Source organism: Struthio camelus, chromosome 2 (genome assembly GCF_040807025.1).
Source record: "Struthio camelus isolate bStrCam1 chromosome 2, bStrCam1.hap1, whole genome shotgun sequence".
In the NCBI taxonomy this organism is placed as follows: domain Eukaryota; kingdom Metazoa; phylum Chordata; class Aves; order Struthioniformes; family Struthionidae; genus Struthio; species Struthio camelus.
In genome coordinates, this window is record NC_090943.1 from 150,252,338 (window position 1) to 150,276,763 (window position 24,426).

Below are 24,426 nucleotides of genomic sequence, written 5' to 3' on the forward strand. Positions count from 1 at the left end.
CTATTAAGGATATGATTTTAAACATTTTCTTTAGAAACAAATCTGCATCCCAGGACAAGTTTTGAAAGCATTGGTGACTAAATTTGGGAACCTGACGTTCCCCGATAGGTAGCTCATATTGGCCCTTGCTGAACTGCAGAATGCTAATTGCTATAGCCTGCCAAATGAGGAAGGGATGCTGCTCTCTGAAGCCTGGATTTGGAACACATGACCCTCACCCTTAAAACGATTAATTATATTTGTTCTTTGAATATATTGGCTCTTACAACATTAGCAGATACGAGTCCTGTGCCAGATATCCTGGCCTACTCTGCTGGCATGTCGTACTAGTGGTGGAACTATAGTCACTTCAATTTTTCATCCTTTCTTTTCCCCAGAAATCCATATCTGTACAGTTTAGGATCACTAGTTAAACAGAGAGGGATTGTTCTGTTACAGTAACATTAGAATTTTCCATATATACTTGAAAGAACAGGGAGACACTCTTTCACTCCAAGACCTCAGGCATTCAGTACATTAATATTTTCTCTTTTTTTTTTGGTCAGTTTGTGAGTAAAGTGTTCTTTTTTATTCCTCTTTTCCACCACTGTGAATAGCTGTTAAACTGTATTATGGACATGGTGGAAAAAACTAGGCGATCTCTCACTGTACTACGGCGATGTCAAGAAGCAGACCGTGAGGAGCTTAATTACTGGATACGGCGGTACAGCGATGCAGAAGATTTAAAAAAAGGTGGTAACAGCAGCAGTAGTCATTCCAGACAGCAGAGTCCTGTGAACCCAGATCCAGTTACATTAGGTACAGTATCCTCCCTTAAAATTATTTGCCAGTGTTGTATCAGATCAGCTAAGTGCTCAATGAAGTTCAGATTTGTTCTTCTGATTCTTCTTCCTTGATAGTGATGAAGTATTCTTCTCTGCTGATTACTGAATTAACTATAACTTTTATGCCCTAGTACTCTTGTTTACATGAGAAATGGTTTGGGGTTTCTGCTGATACTTGGTAATTTGCTTTCCATTCAGAAATGTATGAGGGCGGTGGAGTGGGAAAACAAAACGTAGTGTAGGGATGGTAGAGCAATAAGATGAATGCATTGATTGTCACCACCTTCTCTCTCCCTTCCCTGCCAAGTTGATTAAGCAAAATTATAGGTGCTTCTGGACCTAGCTTTAACCTTCTCAGGTAGAATGACCTAACTTGGAAAATATCTGTTTTAAAGAAATGAAGGAAGATAAAGATAAATAAAGATCTTGACACTTACTATCTGTACTTAGTTTCAATATAAGAAAGAAATACACCAGGTGGGATGTCTGCTGCGGGGCACACTTAGTATTCCCAGGTCTGTGTCCACTACTGCAGCTCAGGCAGGTGTATCTGAGCTCGCCTGGGCACTGTTGGCACTGTATTTACAGCAGCACAGAGCTCAGTTCAATCTACCAAGCCCAGTTAAGAAGCAGACTTAAGGAGCTGATTTTCACCCCATGTGGACCTCCACAGTTACACTTGTACCAAAATGCTCATATCTAATTTAAGATAACTGCTATATAAATACAAGCTTTTTTTTTGTGGTCTTCCTGTAATTCTTTAGTATTATGTTGGCCTGCTTCTCCCATCTGCTAACTTTTATGGCAGGTGGCAAGCAGAGAAACATGTCTTAGTGGCGTCTTCTAATTGCTCTCTGTTCCTTGGAAGAGAGCAGCAAACTATGATTCTTGATCTAATGTTTATACCCACCCCTCCCAAAAAAGGCCATATCAAATGCCCTCTGACTGAGATCATCATAGAATGTGGTCGTTGGCAGAATTGAGTATGTGTGTTATTTTGCAATCAAATATTTTATTTGAATCTGTGTTTTCCTTTTCTCCTCAAGAATAACTTTTTAATTCTAAAATATATTTAATTGCAAATAGAGAAGTAGAAAAATAAATCTAATACCCTCTTCATATTCCTATTGGTAAATCATTAGAGTTCTTACTGTAATATTTAGTGCTCCTTCATAACAAATGAGCTTTTTTTCTTCCAAATGATTTAAGCCAATGGGATTATAAATTAGCTTTAGGCAGTGAAAGGAGGGGTTATGGAAATGCTGTTCCAAGCTTCACTAGTAAGTCTAGTCTCTAGAGAAGCCCTTCTCAGAAAGATGCGTTCAGGTAATGGTTTATATGAATAGTATTAAATGTAATGTAAAGAAAGACTCATAAATATGACATCTGAAATGTTGATCACGTCTGCTGCTTCTGAAAAAACACTTGTGAGGAAACCCCTGGATCAAACGCAGTGGCACCCGTCTCTAGTAAAGCTATAATGCACAAAGAGCTAGACCGTTGTTCTTGTACGTTTTGTGTATGTGTGTGTTTTTTAATGTAGTTTGTATGTAGAAAAGTAAAAGGAGACTGAGTTTTCATGATTTCCTCAGAGAAGCTGAAACTCAAGACATTCACGAAAACTTTATAGCTGATAATACAATCCAAGGTAGTCATAATGAAAAAATATTTCTTTTCTTGATAAAATGAAGAGCAAAGAAATAGAAAACAAATGTCATTTTGCTTGGCTGTGTATTTGTCAAGATGAATTCCTGGAACCACTAAAGTCTTATTCCCTAAACGGACAAATGATGGAGCCTATGGAAACATTATATGACATTGTGTAACACACCAGTTATGTCTGTAGTATTGTGGATACAGTTTTACTGATTGGAGTGAGTCCATTTCAGTTTAAACATGCCCCTTTTAGTTAGTTGGCTTTAAAAATTACTTCCCTAGACTCGTGGACATGTAACTTGGAATGCTCCAGTGATGTAGTATCCATGTAAGTCATAAATACTGATAAGAAATGCTTTGTATCTGACATGCAAGGCACAAGATACTTATTTCAGAGTTTAAGAAAATCTAAAGAAAATCTAAACATTTATTAAATCTGGTAGTAATCTAGTTAGCAAAATGAATATTCTGAAAAATCAAGAAGTGTAATTTAATTGAAGCCATGTCTGTGAGCCTTGAGACACTGTTTTGTTATGTTTTTTTTATTTTATTTTTGAAGTGAGGAGGAAGGGAGGAGGGAAAGGGATTGAAAAATTCCTCCAGTGTTTTAATTAAAGTGCCACAGCATGTAAATATTACTTTTTGCTGCAAGGATTCTAAATGTCAGTGATTCCCCTTTGTATCTTTTTAACGAGGTAATCCACCCTTTAAAAATTACCATCTTGTTGTCTCCACTAGCAAGGGGGAAAAGAAAGGGGGCCATATGGCTACATTGTTTATGCCTTTGTTTCTTTTTCTTTATGATTAAAATAGCATCAATAAAGTCAAAAGTTCTCACTGCAGACATTATGCTCTCACTGAAATATAGACCTTTTTTGCTGAAAAGGATTTTTGTGCTTCTCTTAGCTTGACATCCATGTGAGAGATTTTTGAATTTGACACTTCACAGTATCTGTTCAATATTTTCCTGTCGATATTTTAAACTAAGAAATCAAATGAAATATTTGATAATTAGTTTCGATGTAATGTAATCCAATTCATGCACTAGCTAGTTACAACAGGTTAAAAATCATTATATGGTAAGAGTGTGTTGAAGGTAAGATAGGTCCATTCCTTTTAGTAGGAATTATATATGTTTATGGAAGTTTAAAAATGACTCAGACTTTACATATATTCACTTCACAGACTGTGGTGGTCTATGAAGTGCATAATACATCATCTCACTTCTCCATTTCTGCTGAAGAGTTGCAACACTACAGACTGCAACAAGACTGAAACTTTCATTCTTGCAGTGAATAATTACACATATCAAACAATGTGTACTGAAATACACACAGTAGGATACGTTAAAGATGAGGATTCTTCAACACTGGGGGTTATAAACAAGATCTATAACCGTACTGAGTGCAGCTGTGTCTCTACATAAGTGGTGTAGATCAGAAGGTCTGCAGTGATGTTGATATTTTGTATCTGCTGAATTTATCTGAATGGAAATCTTACAAAGCAGAGTTTGAAATCTCCAACTTGAGAGTGCCAGTACCTGCAGGTTTTGCCCCAGGAAGCTAGAATTTGCAGAAGCATATGAGTTTGTCAAAAAGACCTAGGTTAGCCATTCCTTAATACATTTTTAAAGGTTAGCCCCCTTAGAGCTAGTTTATATTTTATCAAAAGTTGTTTACCCGAGTACTTTCTCTGTTAGCCAGGAGGTTCCCGCTGACATGCCTGTACATGCTGCAATTATAAAATCTTTCCTTGGCCGTTTGCAGATCGTCAGCGTTGCTGTGATATGTGTGGTATTCTCAACATGAGCTAGCAGGAACGCTGTGAATACCGCAGTAACATTTATTACTTGTAATTCTAGAATGTAAAGCTTCTGTAATCGTGGTCACTGATGCTATTAAATCTTGCTCTTAATCCACTAGCTGCACTGGAGGTTTGGACTAGATTGTGGCATACCGGATTGCCTGCTATTAGGTAGAACTACAGCTGCAAAAGCATGTATTCATATTCACAGTACTCCGTTCTGACTTCCTTGGGGCTAGGATAACTTCTATCCGTTCCTTAGACCACAGTTGGTATTGTGGTGCTTATCAAAATAACTCAGAGGCGGCGTAAAAGAAGAAGAACATCCATAGCTGCCAGTTATTGGGAATTTGGTCTTCGTTGGGGATGGCAGAGGAGATGATTCAGTAATACATACCTGCATGATTTTTCTTTGCTTTTCCTTTTTCAAAGAGACCATTTCAAACTGTGCTTTGACCGCAGTTTCCTATGTGTTCAAGGAGTGTTAGAATAGCTATAAAAATGTATTACATGGGAGAGAAGGGCAAAGATGGGCATAAAAATAATTGCAACTCACACCCTCTCTGCACCGCTTAGCAAATTTGTCTGATCCACTATTACACTTCTTCAGATTTTTATCTATATATTTGATTTATTGGAGTGGCACGCTTTTAAACTTGACTTTTACAAACAAGGCAGTCAATACTTAATATTGATTGCTCTTATATTTGTTTGTTACCTGTGTCCCACCAATGATGTTACATTTATTTCAGAGTAGAGTAAAGCGAAACTTGCATATGAGTATGAAAAGTGTATAAACACATACAAAAGCATGTATTTTTCGTCTTTGAAATTATCCATAGTTCAGATCTGGTTAGATGACATGAGATCTTTCTATCCAATGTTTTTTTTCATTTCTCCATTGTTCACTATGGTGTATCGGATATTTTTGCCACTGCCTCTATTTGGTAAATACAATAAATCGGAAAAGATCCTCACAAGATTAGTGTTCGTCTCCTTTTCTTACTCCTTTGTTATTGTAGCCTTGGATGTCATTGTCCCGTGATTACAAACTTTCATTCCTTCATATTTTCAACCCATCTTGTGTTCCTTCTTTGCAAATATTTATTACCCTTTTTGATAGTTTTGAACACATCTTTTCCTTCAAGTCTTTCTATTTTCTTTGTTCATTTTATCATGTGAGAGTTCATGTCCTTTATTTGGTCCTAGCTTTTGGTCTCAGTTTCACCTCCCAGACCTATGTTTATTTTTCCTGCTACAACTCTTCACATCTCCCTCCTTAGTACTTGCAGCACCTCTTCTCTTCATCTTAAAATGAAAAGAAATAAGTGGTCTACAAGGTATTTGTACTTGCTGAACCCTAGAAACCTAGTTGATCAATTGACTGTCAACTATTCTTATGGTTGAATACATACTTGAAATGAATACACAAGGGCCCATATGGAACCTTGAACCATGTTGTGATGATAGGATATCTTTGTGGATGTTTTCTTTCTTATAACAAAAACATCCAGGATGGAATAAAAATAGTCTTTTTTATGATATTATTTCGTAAAATATATGTATCGTTCCCTGCAATTCAATGGAATGTGAAGGCTGAAACTGAGATCAATTTTTTTTTATATATATCTTTTCCTGATCTTTATTTTTTATCTTTATATCTTTATTCTTATGTTTCAGTCCAGGGACTTTCTTCCTGAAAGGTACATTTGACATTAAAATAGAAAATTCCAAAAAGTTTTTACTTTTAAAGATAGCTTTATTTTTACTTCATTTAGGCTTTTTGTAGGCAAGGACTGATTATTCTGATGTATATATGCTTTTTATTTTCCTTGATGGACTATTTTGTGTAGTCCGATAGGAACCGAACTGATTATCAACTAGTGCTCTTAAACCGTGCCACATGATGAATTTCAAGTAAATTCCGTATTGTACATCCTGTTCCCTTTGTTCTGCATAATAATTTTGCTGTGTTTTCACCACTAACAAACCTTTGTATTGTATCTGACATATAAAACCTCTACCATTATCCTTTTCTCTGTATGTCAGCTGCCTTGTCGCTTCAGGTGATTCCTAATTTTTTTCTGATTTCATTCTCTTTGCTTTCAGGCAGCATTTCCTTTGACTTCTGGGTGGTGAAGTCATTCAGTTAGTAGAATGCATTCTTTCTCATTATGACTTTTTTCGTTTGGGTCTGCATTTCATGTTTTAGGGACTTTACTCAAATACTGTGACTGTTGCTTTGGGTTTGTTGCTGAAAAAACTGCTAAACTTTCAAATCTTCAAAAAGATTTTTTGAGTTTTATTTTCAGTAGGCCACTTCTGTGTTTCTTAATCTGAAGCATACCTTAGCATAAAAATTAAATCCTCTGGTCATGTCCTGTAGTTTAATCCCCTAAAGGAGATTGTTCTTTGGTTTTTTGAACTCATCATCACTGACTAGACAATAGCCATGTTAATAATATTTTTTCTTGCTTGGAAAATATGTTTTTTATTATCTTCATAAGCGCTTCTTGTCTTTTTTTGTGTGTTCTATTCCAAACTATGGGAAAGTCTCTCACAAGTTCTTGATTTGATTCTTCTTGCAGAGGATCTTATTCCTCATGTAAATAATTTGTGGTTGGAATAAGAGCTTGATTGATGTTTATGTTTTGGAAATTTTAACAATTAGCTGGCAATCTGGTCATTTATGTCATTGAATTCCATTTTTGGAAAGTCCTGTGCACCGAAAATCAGCTCCACATCTCTATTTTATTTTTGAGTACCATGGTAGAGGACTTAAATCAGAATTGTGATCACCTTGTAGTCGGTAGTACCTTAAATAACACATGGAAGAATTTAACAAAAAATACAAGAAAAGATACCACAATACTCTTATGTTGTCTCATGTTGAGTCTGACTGTATTTTGTAGTTACGGCAGGAAAAGCAAACAGGCATGTTTTATTGTTTCTCCTTAAGTTTTCCTGAGCTTTTAAATGTTTTCTGCTATCTCACTGGCTGAACTGTAACTGTTTGCATAATTCATAAAACCTCCAAGAGGTGAAAGAATTGTACGCAATGATATTTGTAGGTTCCAGAATCAAACAAACCAAATGATGCTGAGGATTTCCACATTTTCAGGATCTAGTCTGAAGTCCTCTATCACATTGATTGCAACTAATATAAATAGTTAGCTGCTTTGCAGCATCTTCTGTGTGTGTGCGCGTGCACGTGCACACACACACGCACACATATCATTTTATGCCTGAGAGGTGTGAAATTCTGCCTGTAAAAATACATTCTATTTTCACCCCGTACTTCAGTGATAAGCAGAAGAGCTGGGGAAATCCACTCAGCTGCCTGTCAGATGGGAAGATTCAGTGCACACAGTCAGTGTCGCCAGCTAAATGTGCCAGAAATTGTACATTTTCTGTGGAGCAGTATGCAGGGATTCCATACTCCCTGAGTCCTGAAAACTGCACCTGGCATTTCCACCTTTGTTACCCATAGACAGCTTAAGCAAGCTGAACATTACAGTCACTACATCTGCAACATTAAACATCATTTTTTAAGTCTATTTTTTTTGAACTTCTGTAATCTGCTGTATACAGACAGCACTGCATGCATATGTATAGCTGTTTAAAAAACCAACAGTCTAAAACAACCTAATGAATCATCTTTTTTTCATTCAAACAGCATATTTTGACCAAGTTATAATATTAATATATAAAAATGAATATTCTTAGTGAAAAATCCATATTAAAAGAATTGTGTACATACATTGTTATGTTTCAAACTCAGAAGTCAAAGAAGTTTAACTTCTAGCAAAATCTCGAAAACCGTGAGCCTATCTGTAATCCGATAATAAACCAAGAAATTTATTTTTGACAATTGACTTCTGGTAGAGAGGCAATAATAATCATGGCAGTGTACTCACCTTTAAATCTTGTTTTTCTCTTGTATTACTTTGAAAAATAGTTTAACAGCTTTAAAATTATATTTGAAAACTTATGTGGAAAGAGCAGTTTTTCATCTGCTGAGAATCTGTGTGCTAAATTTCAGGCCAAAGTGAATTTTGTTCTATGTAGTCTGATCTGGTGTCTTTGAAGTCAGTGTGGAAGGATCTTGCTGATTTCAGTGCTCTTAGGTCCACGGGGTAAACCCTTAAAAGAGCGGGTGGGAGGAAGGAAAAGAAAAAGAAAAAACATAGTTAATAAAATGTGATTGAAATCGGTGGGTGAATTATGAACTTCACTCTTGTGAGGTAGTCTGGAGTACGCATTTAGAGGTTAACCTAGAGTTAAAGGTTCTGTTTCTCAAAATCTTGCAGCTCTCATTGCCAGCATAGGCTCAAATGTAGGAAAGCATAGCTCTGAGCATACAGAAAGATACCTTTCTTTTCCCGCGGAAAGCTTCTTTGATCACTGGAATGACATCGTGGCTTTTATCGCCTCTCATCAGTAACCGTTCTGTTTTCACAGACCAGAAGTGCCAAAAGCGGACTGTTGCCCTCTCTCTTTTTTTCTTTTCATAAACATAATTACACAGGATGAAGAGTGTCACTCCCTCAGCTAGTCTCCCAAAGCCAGCCGTACAAGCATGGAAACTGTTGTACAGAGTTGACTTAAAACACTGTAAAATAAGAATAAAGTGAACTAGTCCCAGCTTGGCTTAAGATGAGTCATTTGAGTCCTAAACATTGATCTGGTCGATGTGACATTTATGAGTTATGGCCACAGCGTCCTTTTCATTTTGTGTAAAGAAAAAATTCACATGATTTTGTGTGACCAGTACGCAAAGGGAAAGGGTATTTCTCTAAGCCTTGTTTAACAACCAAGCATTGCTTACGATACTCTTTATTTTTCCCTCCCCACCCCCTCCTCCTGTAGAATCGCATCGGGAATTCCTTCACAGGCCTGCTTCTGGATATGTGCCAGAGGAGATCTGGAAGAAAGCTGGTAAGAATTGTTTAAAAACGTGAGCTTAGTATTCTGGCAGCTGTGTGCAGTTGTTAATGCACTGATGTGAGGAATAAAAAGAAAGGGCCTGCTAGTAACAAGAAGAAATTGTATTTAATAATCTTAGTCTGCAACTGATCAGAACCTGAAATAATCTTTATAATAGAAGCATCTGCTGATATAGTTAAGGGGCTATCAGTACTTCCATGAAGTACCCCTATTTTCAGGGGCTGTGATGGTTTCGGGCCGAAACTTGATATGCTAAAGATTTAGTCTGTTAGCAATTTAAAAAAGAGTTTCTGTGTGGGATTTTTTTTTTTAGAGCTTCAAGGTTCTTACCTAGTTAATTGCAAAAGAGGAAAAATACCCCCAAGTATATCTACTAAAGAAAAACCTTCAGATCGGTAATGTAAAAATTCTTAATTTTTAAAAGATTTTGTGCCTGTCAGCCAGCAGTGAAGTCTGTCCTCATAAACCTGTTAAATTTTCAAGGGAGTACCTCAGGTTGCATGTCCACAGCTGCTCTCAGTGGTGGTGCCAACATTCGCAACATCTTCTGCAAGGCTGAAAAGCACCATGGGCAGGCCCTGTGGCTGGGCAGAGTTTTCTTCAGCGTTTTGAAACCCTGCGTGGGCACGAGTTCCCTGGGGAGCATCCTTTTGCCCTTCTGGAGCAAAACCTTTACTCTTTTGACGCTGCTTCCTTGTTTTCCAAGGGACCAGGAGTTAGCTCTTGAACTGCGATTGCTCATTGCTCTCTCTGCTGCTCTCTCTCTCTGTCTTGCTCACACACACGCACATGCGCGCGCACGCACACACATGCACACGCACACACAAACAGTATCATTGTTGGCTGGTTGTGGAAGTGTCTGTGGATGATCATGGAAGTGTCTCTCTTGACTGCAAAAGGAGGGCTTCTGAGCACCTGTGCAACCAAGAAGGCTGTTGCAGCTCTCTGAGCTGGAGCTAATGATTAAATGATAAATATGTAGCAGTTTTGATGCTTTCTGATCAAAACTCCAGTAACTGCTGCTATTTGGTATATTAAACGAAATGCGGAGCACCCAAGCATAAATGTTATGCTGGCATATTCTTGCAGCAGACAAAAAGTTACGTTGCCTGTGTAAGGTGGGTTCATTCTTTGAAGCTTGTATTTGTCAATATGGAAAACTAATATTTCTGGAATTGATGCAGTTTACATGGTAAAAAACAAACTAATTCAATCAAAAACTTTTGTCCAAGGAAAATGTAGCTTTTGTAGCTCAATGCCTTTATATGCTCAAATGCATTTTTTATATTTTGGTTTCCCATAGTTAGTTAATATCTTAAATGAAAAACAAGAAAACATATGTAGTCCCAGGAAATCTCAATAAAAGCAGCATCATTCAGTGGAGTTTCAGAAACCTAATTTTTCTTGCAATATCCAGGTTTTAATATTGTTTGACATACCAGGTGATCTATAACTCGTAGGTCCAGTACAATGGAAGAAAAAAATTTTTTGATAAGCTAGCAATACCAAAGCTATGGGCCTGAGTTGTGGAACTGGATATACATTCAGACTTTGTCCACAAATGGCAGTGTAAAAGAGCCCGTGGCATGTCATCTCATGAACACTTTTGCTCTTTGTTGTTTATGAAACAGTTTTTGCTTTGGTTCCGTTTCTAGTCTATACTATCATGCCAATATGGGTTTAAATCACTTTCCCAGTGTTAACTGAGCATATCTGTGAGTTGGAGAATAAAAAAAGTCTGATTTTCTACAGGAATCATGCCTGTGTTCTGTTATTCACAGTAGCAAAACGTGAGAAAGCATACTGCCAATAAATCGTTGGCCTGCATTTTCAGGAGGGTGCACTGACATTGGCAGTATCCACGGTTTGGTGATCAGTTCAAGGCAGTAAAGGTACAGTTCTGTAAGTACCTGTGTCTAGAGCCATTTGAGACGCTCTGTATTATCCTGCCTGGCCTGCAACTGCCTGTCAGGAAGGCAGCAAAATCTCTCACAAGTCCTGCATCGTCTCTGCTAACTCTGTATGGATATCCTGGTGTCTCAAATGGCCACATAAATGGCAGAATCAAGCCTTAAAAGTCTAATTGGGAAGCTGAATCCACTGAACCGAAATAACTTGGCATAAAAATAGTTAATGAGCAACCTCAAAATCAGATGAGCCAATAAATCATGTGAACATATGATTCACTTTAAACTTTTGGAGATTTGTAGACTCAAGTGCAATATATGCAAAGTTAAGCACGTGCTTTCGTAAATGCTGGAGCAAGGATAGAATGCAGCATCTTGTACGTTAAAGCCGTGTAAAGGCACTTCAGTTTTGTAAATCAGTGGAAAGTCAAGTCACTAGGGTCCTGATTCATCTCATTGAATTATAGACATCTTGATGAAGAGTCCAATCCAAGTTCTTAAGGTCCCTCAGTAGTCAAGAGAGAGGCAGGCACGTGAAAAGGATGGATCAGATGTTAGGTTGGATGACTTGCTCTCTGGAAATACCTATTTCTTTATATTAAATACCTAGGGAATCCCAGGCTACTGGCCTATGCATGTCAAGTAGGTGCCTATAGACTGAACCTGAGCAGATTAAGTCATATAAATAGTGTGCTAGCTTCTACTCTGGGCTGCTCTCTTAGCTTCTTTCAGTGTCAAGAAGAGACTGTATCTTCCAGCCATCCCCTATCAGTAAGCAAGACCTCCTGCTTGTAGCAGTCCAGAAGGACTGGAGTTACCACACAGGTGCGGAATGGCCATACTAATACAATGTACAAAAACCGTAAAGCCTATGCTAATCCTGGGGTAGTCCTGAGAAAAAGATCATGCAGTTTGGGGCCTCAGGCCATGAAAATTCCTGTTACCAACTCTTAGTGGCCTTCTTTGCCAGGGACTAGCTGAGAGTGAGATGATGCAGATGTCTTGGTGGCACTGCTACCTGGCTCCTGCCCAGCATCTTTCCTTTCTCATCAGTGTTCCCATGACATGAGGGAGGCGAGGAGGAGCAAGCTGGTGAATCATCATGCCAGGCTACATACAGCAGTGAATAATGAGTTGAGTATCTCTACTGAGTCAGCTCCAAGGACCTCTAATCACACTGAGTAACACCTATTCCATACAAGCTGTCCAACATAACAGCTTGCTGACTGGAACTTCTCTCATGCTTTAGTCTACTCAAAGCGAAGGAAGATTTCAATTGCATTCCTGAAAAGACACTTACATAGACAAAGGGAATTTATGCCAAGAATGATTTGCAGTAGCAGAAAATAGAGGACGTATATAATATGCATTGTAGACATTTTGTTTTAAAGCTTCTTGATTCATGTTTTCTGTTATTTGAATCTAATCGCTCTTCCTCTTTCTAGAAAAGAAGTAGTGTTCTATGCCATATCGTTTTTGGTCTTGCTAAGTGGTCTTCCCATTAGCATTGTCAGCGCAAATAAAATCTCCTTCAGTGTCATTCATAACTTTTCTGGCATAAATATGGTTTTTATTTTTATCTGAAACTGCAAAGTCATTTTAATGTCTATAAAATATCTGTAGATCCTGAAAGCATTTATTTTAAAGAAATATGAAGAAAATCAGTAGTCGGAGATTTTGTCTATTTTTAGGAAGTTGAGTGTCATGAGTTCATATGATGTTGAAATAATGATGTTACATTATGATTAAAAAACTTGAATGCGTTTGAATTCTTTTTTCACATTTAATATATCACTAAACAAATTCTGCTGTCAAATGTAATGGAAGTCCTAAAGTACAATCCATAGTTTATACTAATTAAAAAATAACTTCGATTTCTCCTCAGCACGTGACCTTGTTAGTGCTCTTAACACCTTCACACTCTCAAAAGCTTTGAACAAAACTTACGCAATGCAGAAGTTAGAATATAACCTGCAATTTCTGTATTTGGATTGGGAAGAAGTAGATTATGTAGGATTGGAAAAGCTCTATAAAATTAAAAGTCTCTGTAAAATGTTAGGATATTCTCCTTTCGTTTTAAAATAATAGTTTAAATTGGTAATTCTAACAACTGCAAACATCTGAACGAAAGGCTAAGCTTATATGATGTAATGAAAGTGCATCATGCCATTTAAAGATCATTTCTATTCATTGCAAATATCAGCAAGAATATGGATTTTCTCAAAGAAATCCACTTTGTTGATAACTGCAGTTCATAGACACAAAAGGTCTGTATTTAAGTTGCCTCATTTTTATGAAAAGGATAATAAAATTGCATCTGTATGTTTGCCCGTGTATATGTCTTTTCTTGCAATCAGTGAATGTTTGCAGTTGGTAATAAATATTCAAGCACCTTGCAAATGTCCTACCAATTCCCTTTGCTGATCTGTGTGTGCCTGTGGGACTAGAATAGGAATGCATAATTTAAATATAAATTGCCTGATTTGCATATACAATTAGTCTAGCTGCGGCTTTGATCGTAAGCAAAAATTATTGTCCTGGATTGCCACTTAGATAGAATTTTAATTCACCTTGAATATTCAAAGTAAATTAAGCCTTGGCTGTATGGTTGAAGGGTATGAGTTTTTCCTCTCCTGAGGCTTTCCCCTTAACAACATTTGTGGTAAGGTAATATAAGGCATATTTTCAGCCTCATAAAAATAAAGGCGTAAGTTTTATCTCTAAATTTTTCCTCTCTTGAATACTTCAGTTGAAACACATACATGTCACACACATACACACACACACACGCACACACTTGCATGCACACACACACACAGAGTAACTGAACTCTTCTGTCCTTTTAATTAATTCAATCTAAATCAGTACATAGATTAAAATTAATAATTTGGTAATATGCAATACTAATTTAAAATGAAGACTTCCTGTTGCTTTTTTTTTTAAATAACAAATTCAGAGCTGAGAGATTAAAGCATTAAAGACAGTTACTGACTAGGTATCTGTGCGTACAGTTATGTGTATGTACACGTACATACACACAAATATGTGTAATACAGTCTAAAACTCAAACCTATAACACAGTTGTAATACTTACATTTTAATCTATGGTAAAGCATTTTTATTAGAAATCTATGTTTTTAATTAAACAGAACATTTAATTAAGGTGGTTTTTAAGTGGGTGAAACAATTAAGTACAAACACTTGAATGAAACATGTCATAATTAGTTTTAATAGAGTGTTAATTGGTACTAGGTTTGCCAAGTTAATAATTACTGCTTATTAAATTTTCAATTAATCATTGTCATTTTGCTTTGAATAAAGATGAAAATTAGATAAACTAATTCAGGGGGAGGATGGTTTCCTTGTTAATTAGAGCAGTTAATTTAAAAAAAAAGAAATTACTTGTTTTAGTTGTCAATTAAAAGACTGTTCATTAGTAAAATCTTTGCATTCTTCTTGAATCAAAACCCAAATAACTAATTTGTGACAATTCATATTTTCTGGAATAAAAGGTATGGCACTGGTCTATACAGAAGAAACTGCTTATACTGACTTAGTTATTTTACAAAAATGATAAGATTTGAATTTAACAAAGCGGTTACACTCATGTTCAGTTTTAATTGTGTTCTTAAGTCTTCTTGGCTTTGCTGTGCTGAAGAGCTCTGCTGAATCAGGAAGTAGCTTCTTCACAGCATAAATGTTGGCTTCAAGTAGAGATTCCCAGGTCAAAACAATATTTGTAAATAAATTTTAATTTTGGATCATAAAATTAGAGGTTTAGGAAAAGATATTAGATCCATTTTTAAAATTTTTAAAATTCTTGCGTCTTTCTTTATGGCATGTCTTTATTCTTTACATAAAGAATAATTTGGTAATGAATCTAAATTTGGTCTAAATTTCCAGAGGTTAAAAATACAAATTTGAAAAAGTCCAAAATAATATATCTTGAATAATAATTCTTGCCAAACACGTTCATTAACCTGGTGGTCTGCAAAACCAAGTTGCCAAGCAAAATGTTCACCAAATTTACAGAAATAACAAACCAGAGATTAGAAATGCGGGTCTGCAAAGAGGTAATAACCAGAAATCAAAGCGCCAATATCCACCACGAGTGCTAGAGACTTCTGAGAACTTCCAGGGATGGGGAAGTACAGAAACAGTAGGGTGGTCTTGAGGAAGCCCGTTCATCTCTGTCCTTCGTCTCAAAACACAGACATACAGCTTTCAAACATTAGTCCTACATAGCCCTGGACCGAACTTACCATGCTGATGAAGATTTCTTCCAATTTCTTGTTTGCAGAGGAAGCGGTCAATGAAGTCAAGCGCCAGGCGATGGCAGAGCTGCAGAAGGCAGTGTCGGAGGCCGAACGGAAAGCTCATGACATGATCACTTCAGAGAGAGCTAAAATGGAGCGCACAGTTGCCGAAGCCAAGCGACAGGCTGCAGAGGACGCATTAGCTGTTATCAACCAGCAGGAAGATTCAAGCGAGGTGAGGTGTTGCTGCACTCGCTGCTCTATCAAAATGATCTCCCTTAACACTCTTCAGCAAGGAGATTCTCCTTGCTGGAGGTTGAATCCTGTCCAATGAACCTAGACAAATAGCTGCTGTTTGGGATGGGTGAATGTGGACATCTTTGCCTTCCGTCCTCTCTGGCTTTGTTTAAGGTCAAAAAAATGCAAATCAGACTGTCATGCTGTGGGAAATTAGATTGCAAACAGTGCAGTGGGGCAGGTAACTGGATGATGTAGAGGGGCTAGTTCAGTCCTTAACCAAATGTAGCTATGAAAAATAGGGATACCTGAGCTAGCTTTGATCTACCTAATCAAGATATCAACATGACATCAGAGTTCAGTGCAGGCTATTAACTACTCATCCAGTTATTTTAGGCCTGTGTAACTGGCACATGCTGAACCCCAAATTATCTTGACTACATTGTTAGCTGAGCCCAAAAAAGCTAGTGAACTTGAGCTGCAGTCTCACCTTTTAACTGACGTTCAGGACTACATATAACACACATTTCTGTCCATTTGCATTAGTTTTATTTTAAAGCTCTTCAGTTATCACTATTAAATAGATAACAAGTTTGGTTGTTGGAAAATATTTCACAGTGAAGTTTAATGTAAACAAAGAAATAGGTAATAGATGGTAGAGCAAGGGAGCTAGAAATTTGTCTGAGGAATGTGTTGGATATAGACAATGCAAAAGATAATGCTCCTGGAGGACAGATTATGTATGTTATCTTAATTGGAATGTGTTACTTTGGCTGCAGGGAGTATTTGTTAGTTGAGGAGTGGGCAAACAGCATTTGGACAGAAGAAAAATAGACTGAAAGAGCAACAAAGGGTGTAATAGGAGTAAGCACATTAAGCCCAAATTTACTTTCAAACCTGACAGTGGAAGCCTTGAGTTCCTGTCCTATGGGACATACAGCAGCGTGAATAAGCACGAGTTGGGGTTGAAAAAACATTGTATGTTTTATTAACATTCTTAAGGATTCTAGGTAAAAAATTGTTACAGAAAAAGAATGTCATAAGTTAAAACTGCCCTTAAATACAAACATGACAAAATTTGTATCAGTTACAAGTTATTTAAAAGTGTCTTGTATATAATCTTCATTTCTCAAGGCCATTGAAATGAGAAAATATTACTTTCATAAACTGTTTATTGCTCTTGTACTAAGATTGAATGTACTATAACTACTTCTTAAGTTCTATATTGGAGGAAGTTGGAAAAAAATAGCTATGTAGTACCCTGTTCTGTGTGGATGTATATTTGTGTACACTTTTGTGAAAGCACTGTATGGCAGTGTTGCAGAAGAGTGACTTCAGTTGAAAGGTTCAAATTAGCTAGCTGCAGCATGCTGAAAGAACTGGCATAAATCATGAGCAGATAAGTCAGTGGCATGCTGCAGTATGCATCCATAATTTGAGGGAGCATAAGATTTTAATTCATACCAGGCTTCTCTGGAGATGAAAGACCATTGTGAGATCACTGAATGCCCAGAGTTTCTCCTTAATGTGTAGCAGATGAATAACAAGGAAACGAAAGGAATTGATTTTCAGCATCTGAAAGTTTCTCAGGAAGAAAGGGACTAAGGGAAGTGTCTGTACCCTTTAAGTACTAACTGTTCCATTGCAGATTAAATGAGACATAAATTCAATTTATTGGCATTTTATATCTGAGATATTCAAGAACATTTTTCCTACAGTATATTCATTGAAACTGCATTTGTCTGACTTAGCATCATTAAGGAGCTGTTTCTTTTTTTGTGTGTATATATACAAGAGATTCCTAGTATTAAAACCAGAATTCCAAACATAAATGCCTAAGAGGAAACTGCAAATTAAATCTATTTAGTGAACTGGTACAGCGAAGGCAGGACAGATGAAGTACTTACTTACGTGCCAATACATATAGCCCATTCTTCCACAAACGAGTGGGCATCCAAAGGAATACATAGCGAGTGTGTGTGCTGTAATTCACTCCTACACAGTAATATTTCTGGAGAAGGCTGTGTAACAGCAGACATCTTTGTTTCGTCTTCAGAAGAATTGCTTACAAGGTTGTTCGCTTCTTGGAAATAGAACTTTAAAGAAAGGTAAACGATTCCTTTAATTTCATTCTAACGAAATGTGGCTCATAGGGTCACTGATGTTGTCAGTGCTGTTCATCCTCAGGGAAGATACAAGCCTCCTGGACTCAGACCAAACGAAATATTTAAGACCTATATAAAGTGAAGTATAGTGGCCTAGTCCTGCAGCTTTTTACCCCTGTGGTCATTAGTGGCATAGCAATGTGGCTGCTCAGTGGTGTGGAAAATGCAGGTTTCAATTAACCGGCTGAAGGGAGAAAGCATAGGTTTGATAGTTAAAGGTGTCTCTAAGTTTTTATCATTAGTTCCTCTTCTGCTTGTAATTATGCCATATTACAACCATTTAGAGCAATGCTTCCCACAATTGCCCGTTAACTTAGGCTCTCCTTTTTTTAGGTAACTACCGTAAAGTGAACCAGCCTTTCCCTTCATCTTTGTGGGCAAGAGATCAGTCTGCCAGTGTTTGAAAAATGTTTATTTTGACCTAACACCTTCTCTTTATTGGGTTGAGGAGTAAAACTTGACATTTGCTCCAATGTTCATTATCTTTTGTTCTCTCTACAAATATCCCTCCTCATTTGTCTAGGTTATAAGCCCCAGGAAACTTCTCTCTGTTTAGAACTTTTAGCAGTACTCTTCCAGACATTATAGCTGTTCTGTACGTGCTTCGGCCACACAGCTTCCTGTGCGCTAAAGGCACTGAAACAGTATTTCCAGCACTAGAATATAGTTCCAAATGTGAGGATGGTGTTGTAGTAGCAGCTCCTGCAATCTTACAAGCTTAGAGCTGAGTATCACTCCTCATTTCTTATGCTTGGCGGGACGTTATGCCAAGGCCTGCAAGAGCGATGCGTATAGGCTGCTATATAATCTCCGTACAGTTCCTGATGGAGAATATTTCTCCCGCGGGTGTCATTTGTCCTTTTGGCTGCCTAAACTATGAATGGAGATGGGAATTTGGCACCAGATTTCTAAAGTATCAGATATAAATTTCATCTGAAGCAGCCACTCCCTGTCTGTTGGCAAGATTTCTCCCTTACAGCTCTTCATTTGTTTTTCAGCGAAATGGAACCTCGGTCTATTTGAGACTTCTTTGAGCTAGTCTTGTGCAAACACTTTGTGTCATGATTTCTATTACATGGTGTTCTCCAGAGCCCAAAGTGGTATCTAGAACTAAGACTGGACTAAGACTGAGACTGTAATATTTTGAGGACCAACACGTGACATAACGTAGTTTTCACTTCTAACTCTCACCTGATTCCTTGTTGAATTACTGTTCTTTGCTTATGTTTGAATTGTTGAATATGATTTAATTGGAAATACCACTGCTTCAGTGTCCATACATTTACTTTCCAAAGATTTCTTTAATTTGTCAGCACAAGCTCTTGAGGTTGACCAGGACATTTTTATTATCTTCTATTATTCTTATGAAAGCTTGGTTGAAGACCAGTGGAAGGAGCACACTGCTATTGGAAAATAAAAGGACAAGAGACAGGCCTATCTGTCAGCACGGCTGTTCCAGAACCACAAATTATTTATTTTCCGATTCCTTACAGTTGCTCTGCAAAAGATGACCCTTTCATCAGTAGTTGACTTGGCTAAGTTCAGAAACATGTGTGAGCAGCCTACTCTTTAATGACTGCCTTACTTGCTTTGGCTGCAAGGTACTGTTGTGCAAATCAATTTTAATAGTAACGGGGGAACAGCTTAGCAAAGAGACTGGCTGTCCAGATTAGAAGGGGGAAAAAATTGAAACATCTGTCTTTCTGCTCTGGTATAAAATGCCAGTGAAAAATCTGGCACTCAGTGTTCTTCCTCACTTTTGACTAAGGTGGGGGCTGGGGCTGGAGAAGGAACGCAAATGGTTCAGTTCTCTCTGCTTAAAGCAGATGCTGACATCTGCTCAGATAAAACAACTATGTAACTGGTCCAACACTGCTTTTAAGAGATGTGTAATGTTAGGGCTTGTTTATATAGCAGCAGTTTATGTTGTATGTGAATATCACACTTACCTGACATTTTGAAGACAGCTGGGTTCAATCTATGCTGACCGATCCGTTGAGACCAGGACTGTGCCAGCAAACCTGACTCTTAACATCAGATGCTGTGATGCAGGCAAGCCTAGTTTTTAGGCTAGTATTAAATTTAATGCATATGTCAGCTAATGTTAATTTTTTTTTATATATTTCTAAGAGCTTAGCATGCCATACGCTGCAGTGGTGGGTGGTAAAGACATACCAGAGTCATGCGTTTAGTGCAGAATCAGTCCAGATGCAATATAAAGTTGTTTGCATCCCATTGGCGGTGCCCCAGATTACTAAGCCTGCCTAGGCAGCTTGAACATCTCTTCAGCGTGTTTCTTGGCACTTCTGTTTTCAGGATGTAGCTTCTCTCATGCTAACTTGTATGAACACAGATATACTTCACACAATAAACAGTGGCTTGGATAAGCCTTGAGTGTTCAGTGATTGGTATAATTTTATCAGAAACATCTGAAGGTTTGGATATCTTTGTGTGGAGTGCTGCATTTAGACACAATGTGGGAATTTCCTAAGTCCCAATGTGTTTTGCCTTCTAATGAGTCTTTGCTAGAATTTTCAAAAAATTCTTTGCTGTTTTTTTGCACTGATGTTCAGTGCAATAGAGCCCTCCTTTATGCCACCGTGATTTCAGTGATCTCTAGATATTCATTCTCTCTCTATTGGCTGGCAGTGATAGAGTTTTGAATGTTATGGGCCTTCTAGACCCTGGAAAAATCTGAGTTTGCAACCATGCTTCCTTTCCTACTAAAATGGGGAAATCCAGAATTCACCAAAGGTGACATTGCCGTGTTTGACGTTATATTTTGGCATTTTATAGTTCATGATCTCCTTGACATTTCAAAGTTATTTTATTGTTTTTCTTCTTTAAGCCACCTCTACGCTGAGTCTTAATTGGAGATATCAGAGGAAAGCAAATACTCAAATGTGGTTTAATACTTTAAAGACAGAGGATGTACAAAACTATTAACAATTATGTGTCCTGGTACTAGAGGCCACAGAAACAGAGAACATTTTTTTGAGAATTTTCATGGGGGCAAACAGAAGTTTCTGAGTACTATGATTTGAAGATCGTAGCTTAACTGGATGGGAATTAAGACTCTGACCTAAGATAATATTCTGACCTAAGACCGATGTTCCTTGTCAGTTGAAAGAGGAGGATGAAATATGATCGGTGGCATAGATTCTGAGCGAGATTCCCATATGGTGTAATTTAGCCCAATTTCATTGAATTAATCCATTTTCAAGGTAGTGAGGTTAAATTGAATTATGTAGTCTGAGAATCTGGCCTTTTGTATAACCTCACTATTTCACAGGAAAATCAATGCAGAGTTAAATTGTAATTCAGTCTTCCTCTAGTTTTAGCTACATCTGGAACTCTGTACAAAGCACCAATTGGAAGTGCAGTGCAGTAGGTCACTACCTAAAGACAACGAAAATAGATCCGGAAAAGCTTCAAGAAGTCAGCAGTTCCGTTTCTCAATGCATGATCAACTCTACCTCTATCATTCCCTATTTGCTTCACCTGTGCTTTAGTGATGGAGATTCTCCAGCGCCTCTAGGCAATTTGTTCCTATCCTTAAAAATATTTTTCCTGACATCTGTTTCCAGTTTTTCTTAGCGCTGTTTGATGTCATTACTTCTCCTGTTAATCCCATGGACATGATCATTGACCATCTCACTGCAGTAACTTCTTACACGTTTGGATGCTGTTATGTCATCTCTCAGGCAACTGCATTCTCTCTTCAGGCTAAACAGTTTCGATTCATTCAGTCTGTTTTCATAGCCTTTGCTTGTTTGACCTCTGATTATTCTTGCTGCCTTTCTTCTTGTTCTTTCTCGGTCTTATTTGTCTTATTTTATTTGCCCTGTTTGAAGGGCATCACCTTAAACTGAACAATATACCACGCAAGGCCTTGCCAGTGCCAGTAGGCTGAGAACCTTACCCCATAGGTAAACAGTCCTCTGTAAAGCAGTCCATAATCCTGTTTATAAGCCCTTGGGTGGTGATTGCTACCTTTTCAACAGCAGAACATTGGTCCAGTGTTACCCAGGTGCAGCTCACCCTGCGTGCTCCATTTTGCTGGTACAGAAGTACATAATTAAGACTTATACTGCGCTCTAGAGCTGTGCAGAAGGGAATATATCTTGAGCATGCTCAATACCTTAGCGAGCTCAAGCTCCTGTTTGCAGTCCTTGGGTCAGCTGGGAATACCTGAGCAGGGTGAACAAAGCACAGCTCAGTCCATTAGCTGACGTCTTGAGCTGCGTCTTTCTTCAGTCATGTATGGACTCGAGAGCTAACAGCCCGCAATGTGAACAGAAAGCGTATGTCGGCAAAGCTTGCTGTGCTTAAGCCAGATCTTTACCGCTATTTTTTGCTACTAATAGATGGGAAGGAGCAGTAGATGGTAAGACTGGTGAGGATCCAGTAGGACAGGCAGTTCTGCCTGTCAAACCCAGCTACTATTGCGGGGCAAGTTCCCCATGCCACGTGTGCTTGTTTATACTGATTTGCGCGTTGTGTAGTGCTTTTAAAATTTGCTATTTGTAGATGTGAGCCATAACATTTATTTTGAAATTCTTCCATTTTATGTGCTTTTATTCCCACAATTACACTAAAGCTGTAATGACCTGTTAAATTATAAATTATATGTGCAGTGGACAAAATCAGATAGCAGACAATGTAGGACACATTAAGTAATCATGTAAGGAGCCAGCTTGGAGCTGTGTTACTTCATTAAAATCTTGTACTTATTTATCACTTTTCATGTTATGTATAGTCTCATAGTTAATTGATGTTTATTTTAATAAGAAAGTTGAACCAATACTCTTAAAATTCAAATTACTGGTTTTTGTCATTAATATCATCTTGTGGTAAAATATTGAATTTTCATACTGTGAATCTGGTCAGATTTGAGACAGCTGTCTCTGTATCTATATGCTTTCCCCAATAAGGGAAGCAAAACGAATTATCCTCATAATAAATCCAGCACGTTTACAGCATGGACTTCAATGCTGCAATCAGATCTGCACAAGGGAGAGATTCCTGCACCTAGGCAGATGTTGCTTGACTTCAGCACTATTCCATGTGAGCAAAAAGGGCCTTTTTAGAAAAGCCTAGGTGGGGAGGATTTGTATGCATGTATTTGTTTTCAGATTAGGGGATGAAGGGGAATATCGACCAACCCCAGGAATGGCAAATTATTTGGAAACAAATAGCTTGAAAAGCAACAGTAATGGCAGTTGGTGGAAATTCTGTGCACGCAGTCGGAACAGAATTCCTCCACGTTTACTGATCACAGTGCAAGCATTAAGTTGGCAAAATGAAACTTTCAGAAGTAAAATACAACTGTTAAGAAGTATTAGTATAGCCAAAGGAGGTGAGTCTTGCTATACCACAGTTTGTCCTTTTTCTGGTCTGTGGAATGAGACACGGTATTTCTTTGAAATGCTAACGTTCCCCTGCCAGGTCATTTTGGTATATGCGTAAATATGTCTGTGTGCGCACATGTTCGTGTACAGTGTTCTAAACTATTTATTTTATAGTTATTTTTCATTGTGAGGAAAAAGGCTTTTTAAAGGAAAAATGTTTAAGAATAGTGAGGTTATCCAATTCCAGAGGTGGAAGTGTGGTTTTCTCTCTCCAGCACTGGGCAGAGTTTAAGCAAAATTAACCTGAAACAATGAATACTGAATCAAAACCAGGTGATGCCAGACAAGGAGTCTGAATTCCCGACATTTAACTACCAGAAACATCTGTTTCTGTGTGTTGGTAATTCCACCTTTTTTTTTAAAGTGGTTTTAAAGATGGGAGCGATTTTGCAAACTTAAAAAAAAAGTCCCCAACACATGTATTTGTAATTACCTGGTTTAGTCTGTGTGTTTAATCTGTATGAATTGAGAATGCCATGGATGTTTGATTTCAATCTCAAAGAGCAATTGAGCCCTGGACAGTTACTGTTCTCCCATCTGCCAGTATGTTCCTATGCCAAAAAAAAAAAAAAAAAAAGCAAACAAAAAACCAAAAAAGGATGGAACTAACACAGAGATATTTTTAAAGAAGCCGCTTGACTCCAATTAAATGTCTAATTTCCTTAAAATATTGATTTAGATTTAGATCTTTGTTTGATTCTGATTTTTTTTAACATGTAGTTTAGGAATAGCACTTCAAGATTGGCTGTGTTCCAGCATCCAGCTGGCATAGCTATAGAGTGTGTGAAAGTGAATAGCATACATATTCTGCGGTGGCTTCCCTATCCTGCCAAAGGTTTAGGCTGCAACCTAGCTAGTCACTGCCAGAAGTGCCACTGAGTCAAAAGGCATTACTCAGATGTTTAAAATCAAAATTTTCATGGGCTAACAAATCATATCTGTATTTATGTCTTTTTCTCCTTTTTTTTCTTCCATTATTCTCTATCTGTTTTTAGAGAAATGCTTTTTTGTGTGCTTGTGTGCTTGTGAGTTCATTCTACTCAATCTGGCAGAGGAGCCATCCGAGGTTTTGCTGAAACTTACTATTAGTCAGCATACTGCTAGTGATGGGACACGCAGGTGTACGTGGAGTTTGCATTGGTAGAACTAGCAAAGAGCTGCTTTCATTCCTGCCCAATTTCTGAAGGCCAGAATCCTTCAGGTAACTGGAGACACCGGGT

The 24,426-nt window shown here is 37.7% G+C and overlaps 1 protein-coding gene across 6 annotated transcripts in view; it reads left to right on the forward strand.

Moving 5' to 3' along the window:
- Positions 1-24,426, forward strand: part of RUNX1T1 (RUNX1 partner transcriptional co-repressor 1) — a 114,223-nt gene that overhangs the window by 88,899 nt on the left and 898 nt on the right. For all 6 annotated transcript variants that reach the window (XM_068933060.1, XM_068933057.1, XM_009676030.2 and 3 more), the window contains 3 exons: positions 597-798; positions 9,153-9,221; positions 15,438-15,628. In XM_068933060.1, coding sequence (XP_068789161.1) covers positions 597-798; positions 9,153-9,221; positions 15,438-15,628 — 462 coding nt within the window. The remainder of the gene's footprint in view (positions 1-596; positions 799-9,152; positions 9,222-15,437; positions 15,629-24,426) is intronic.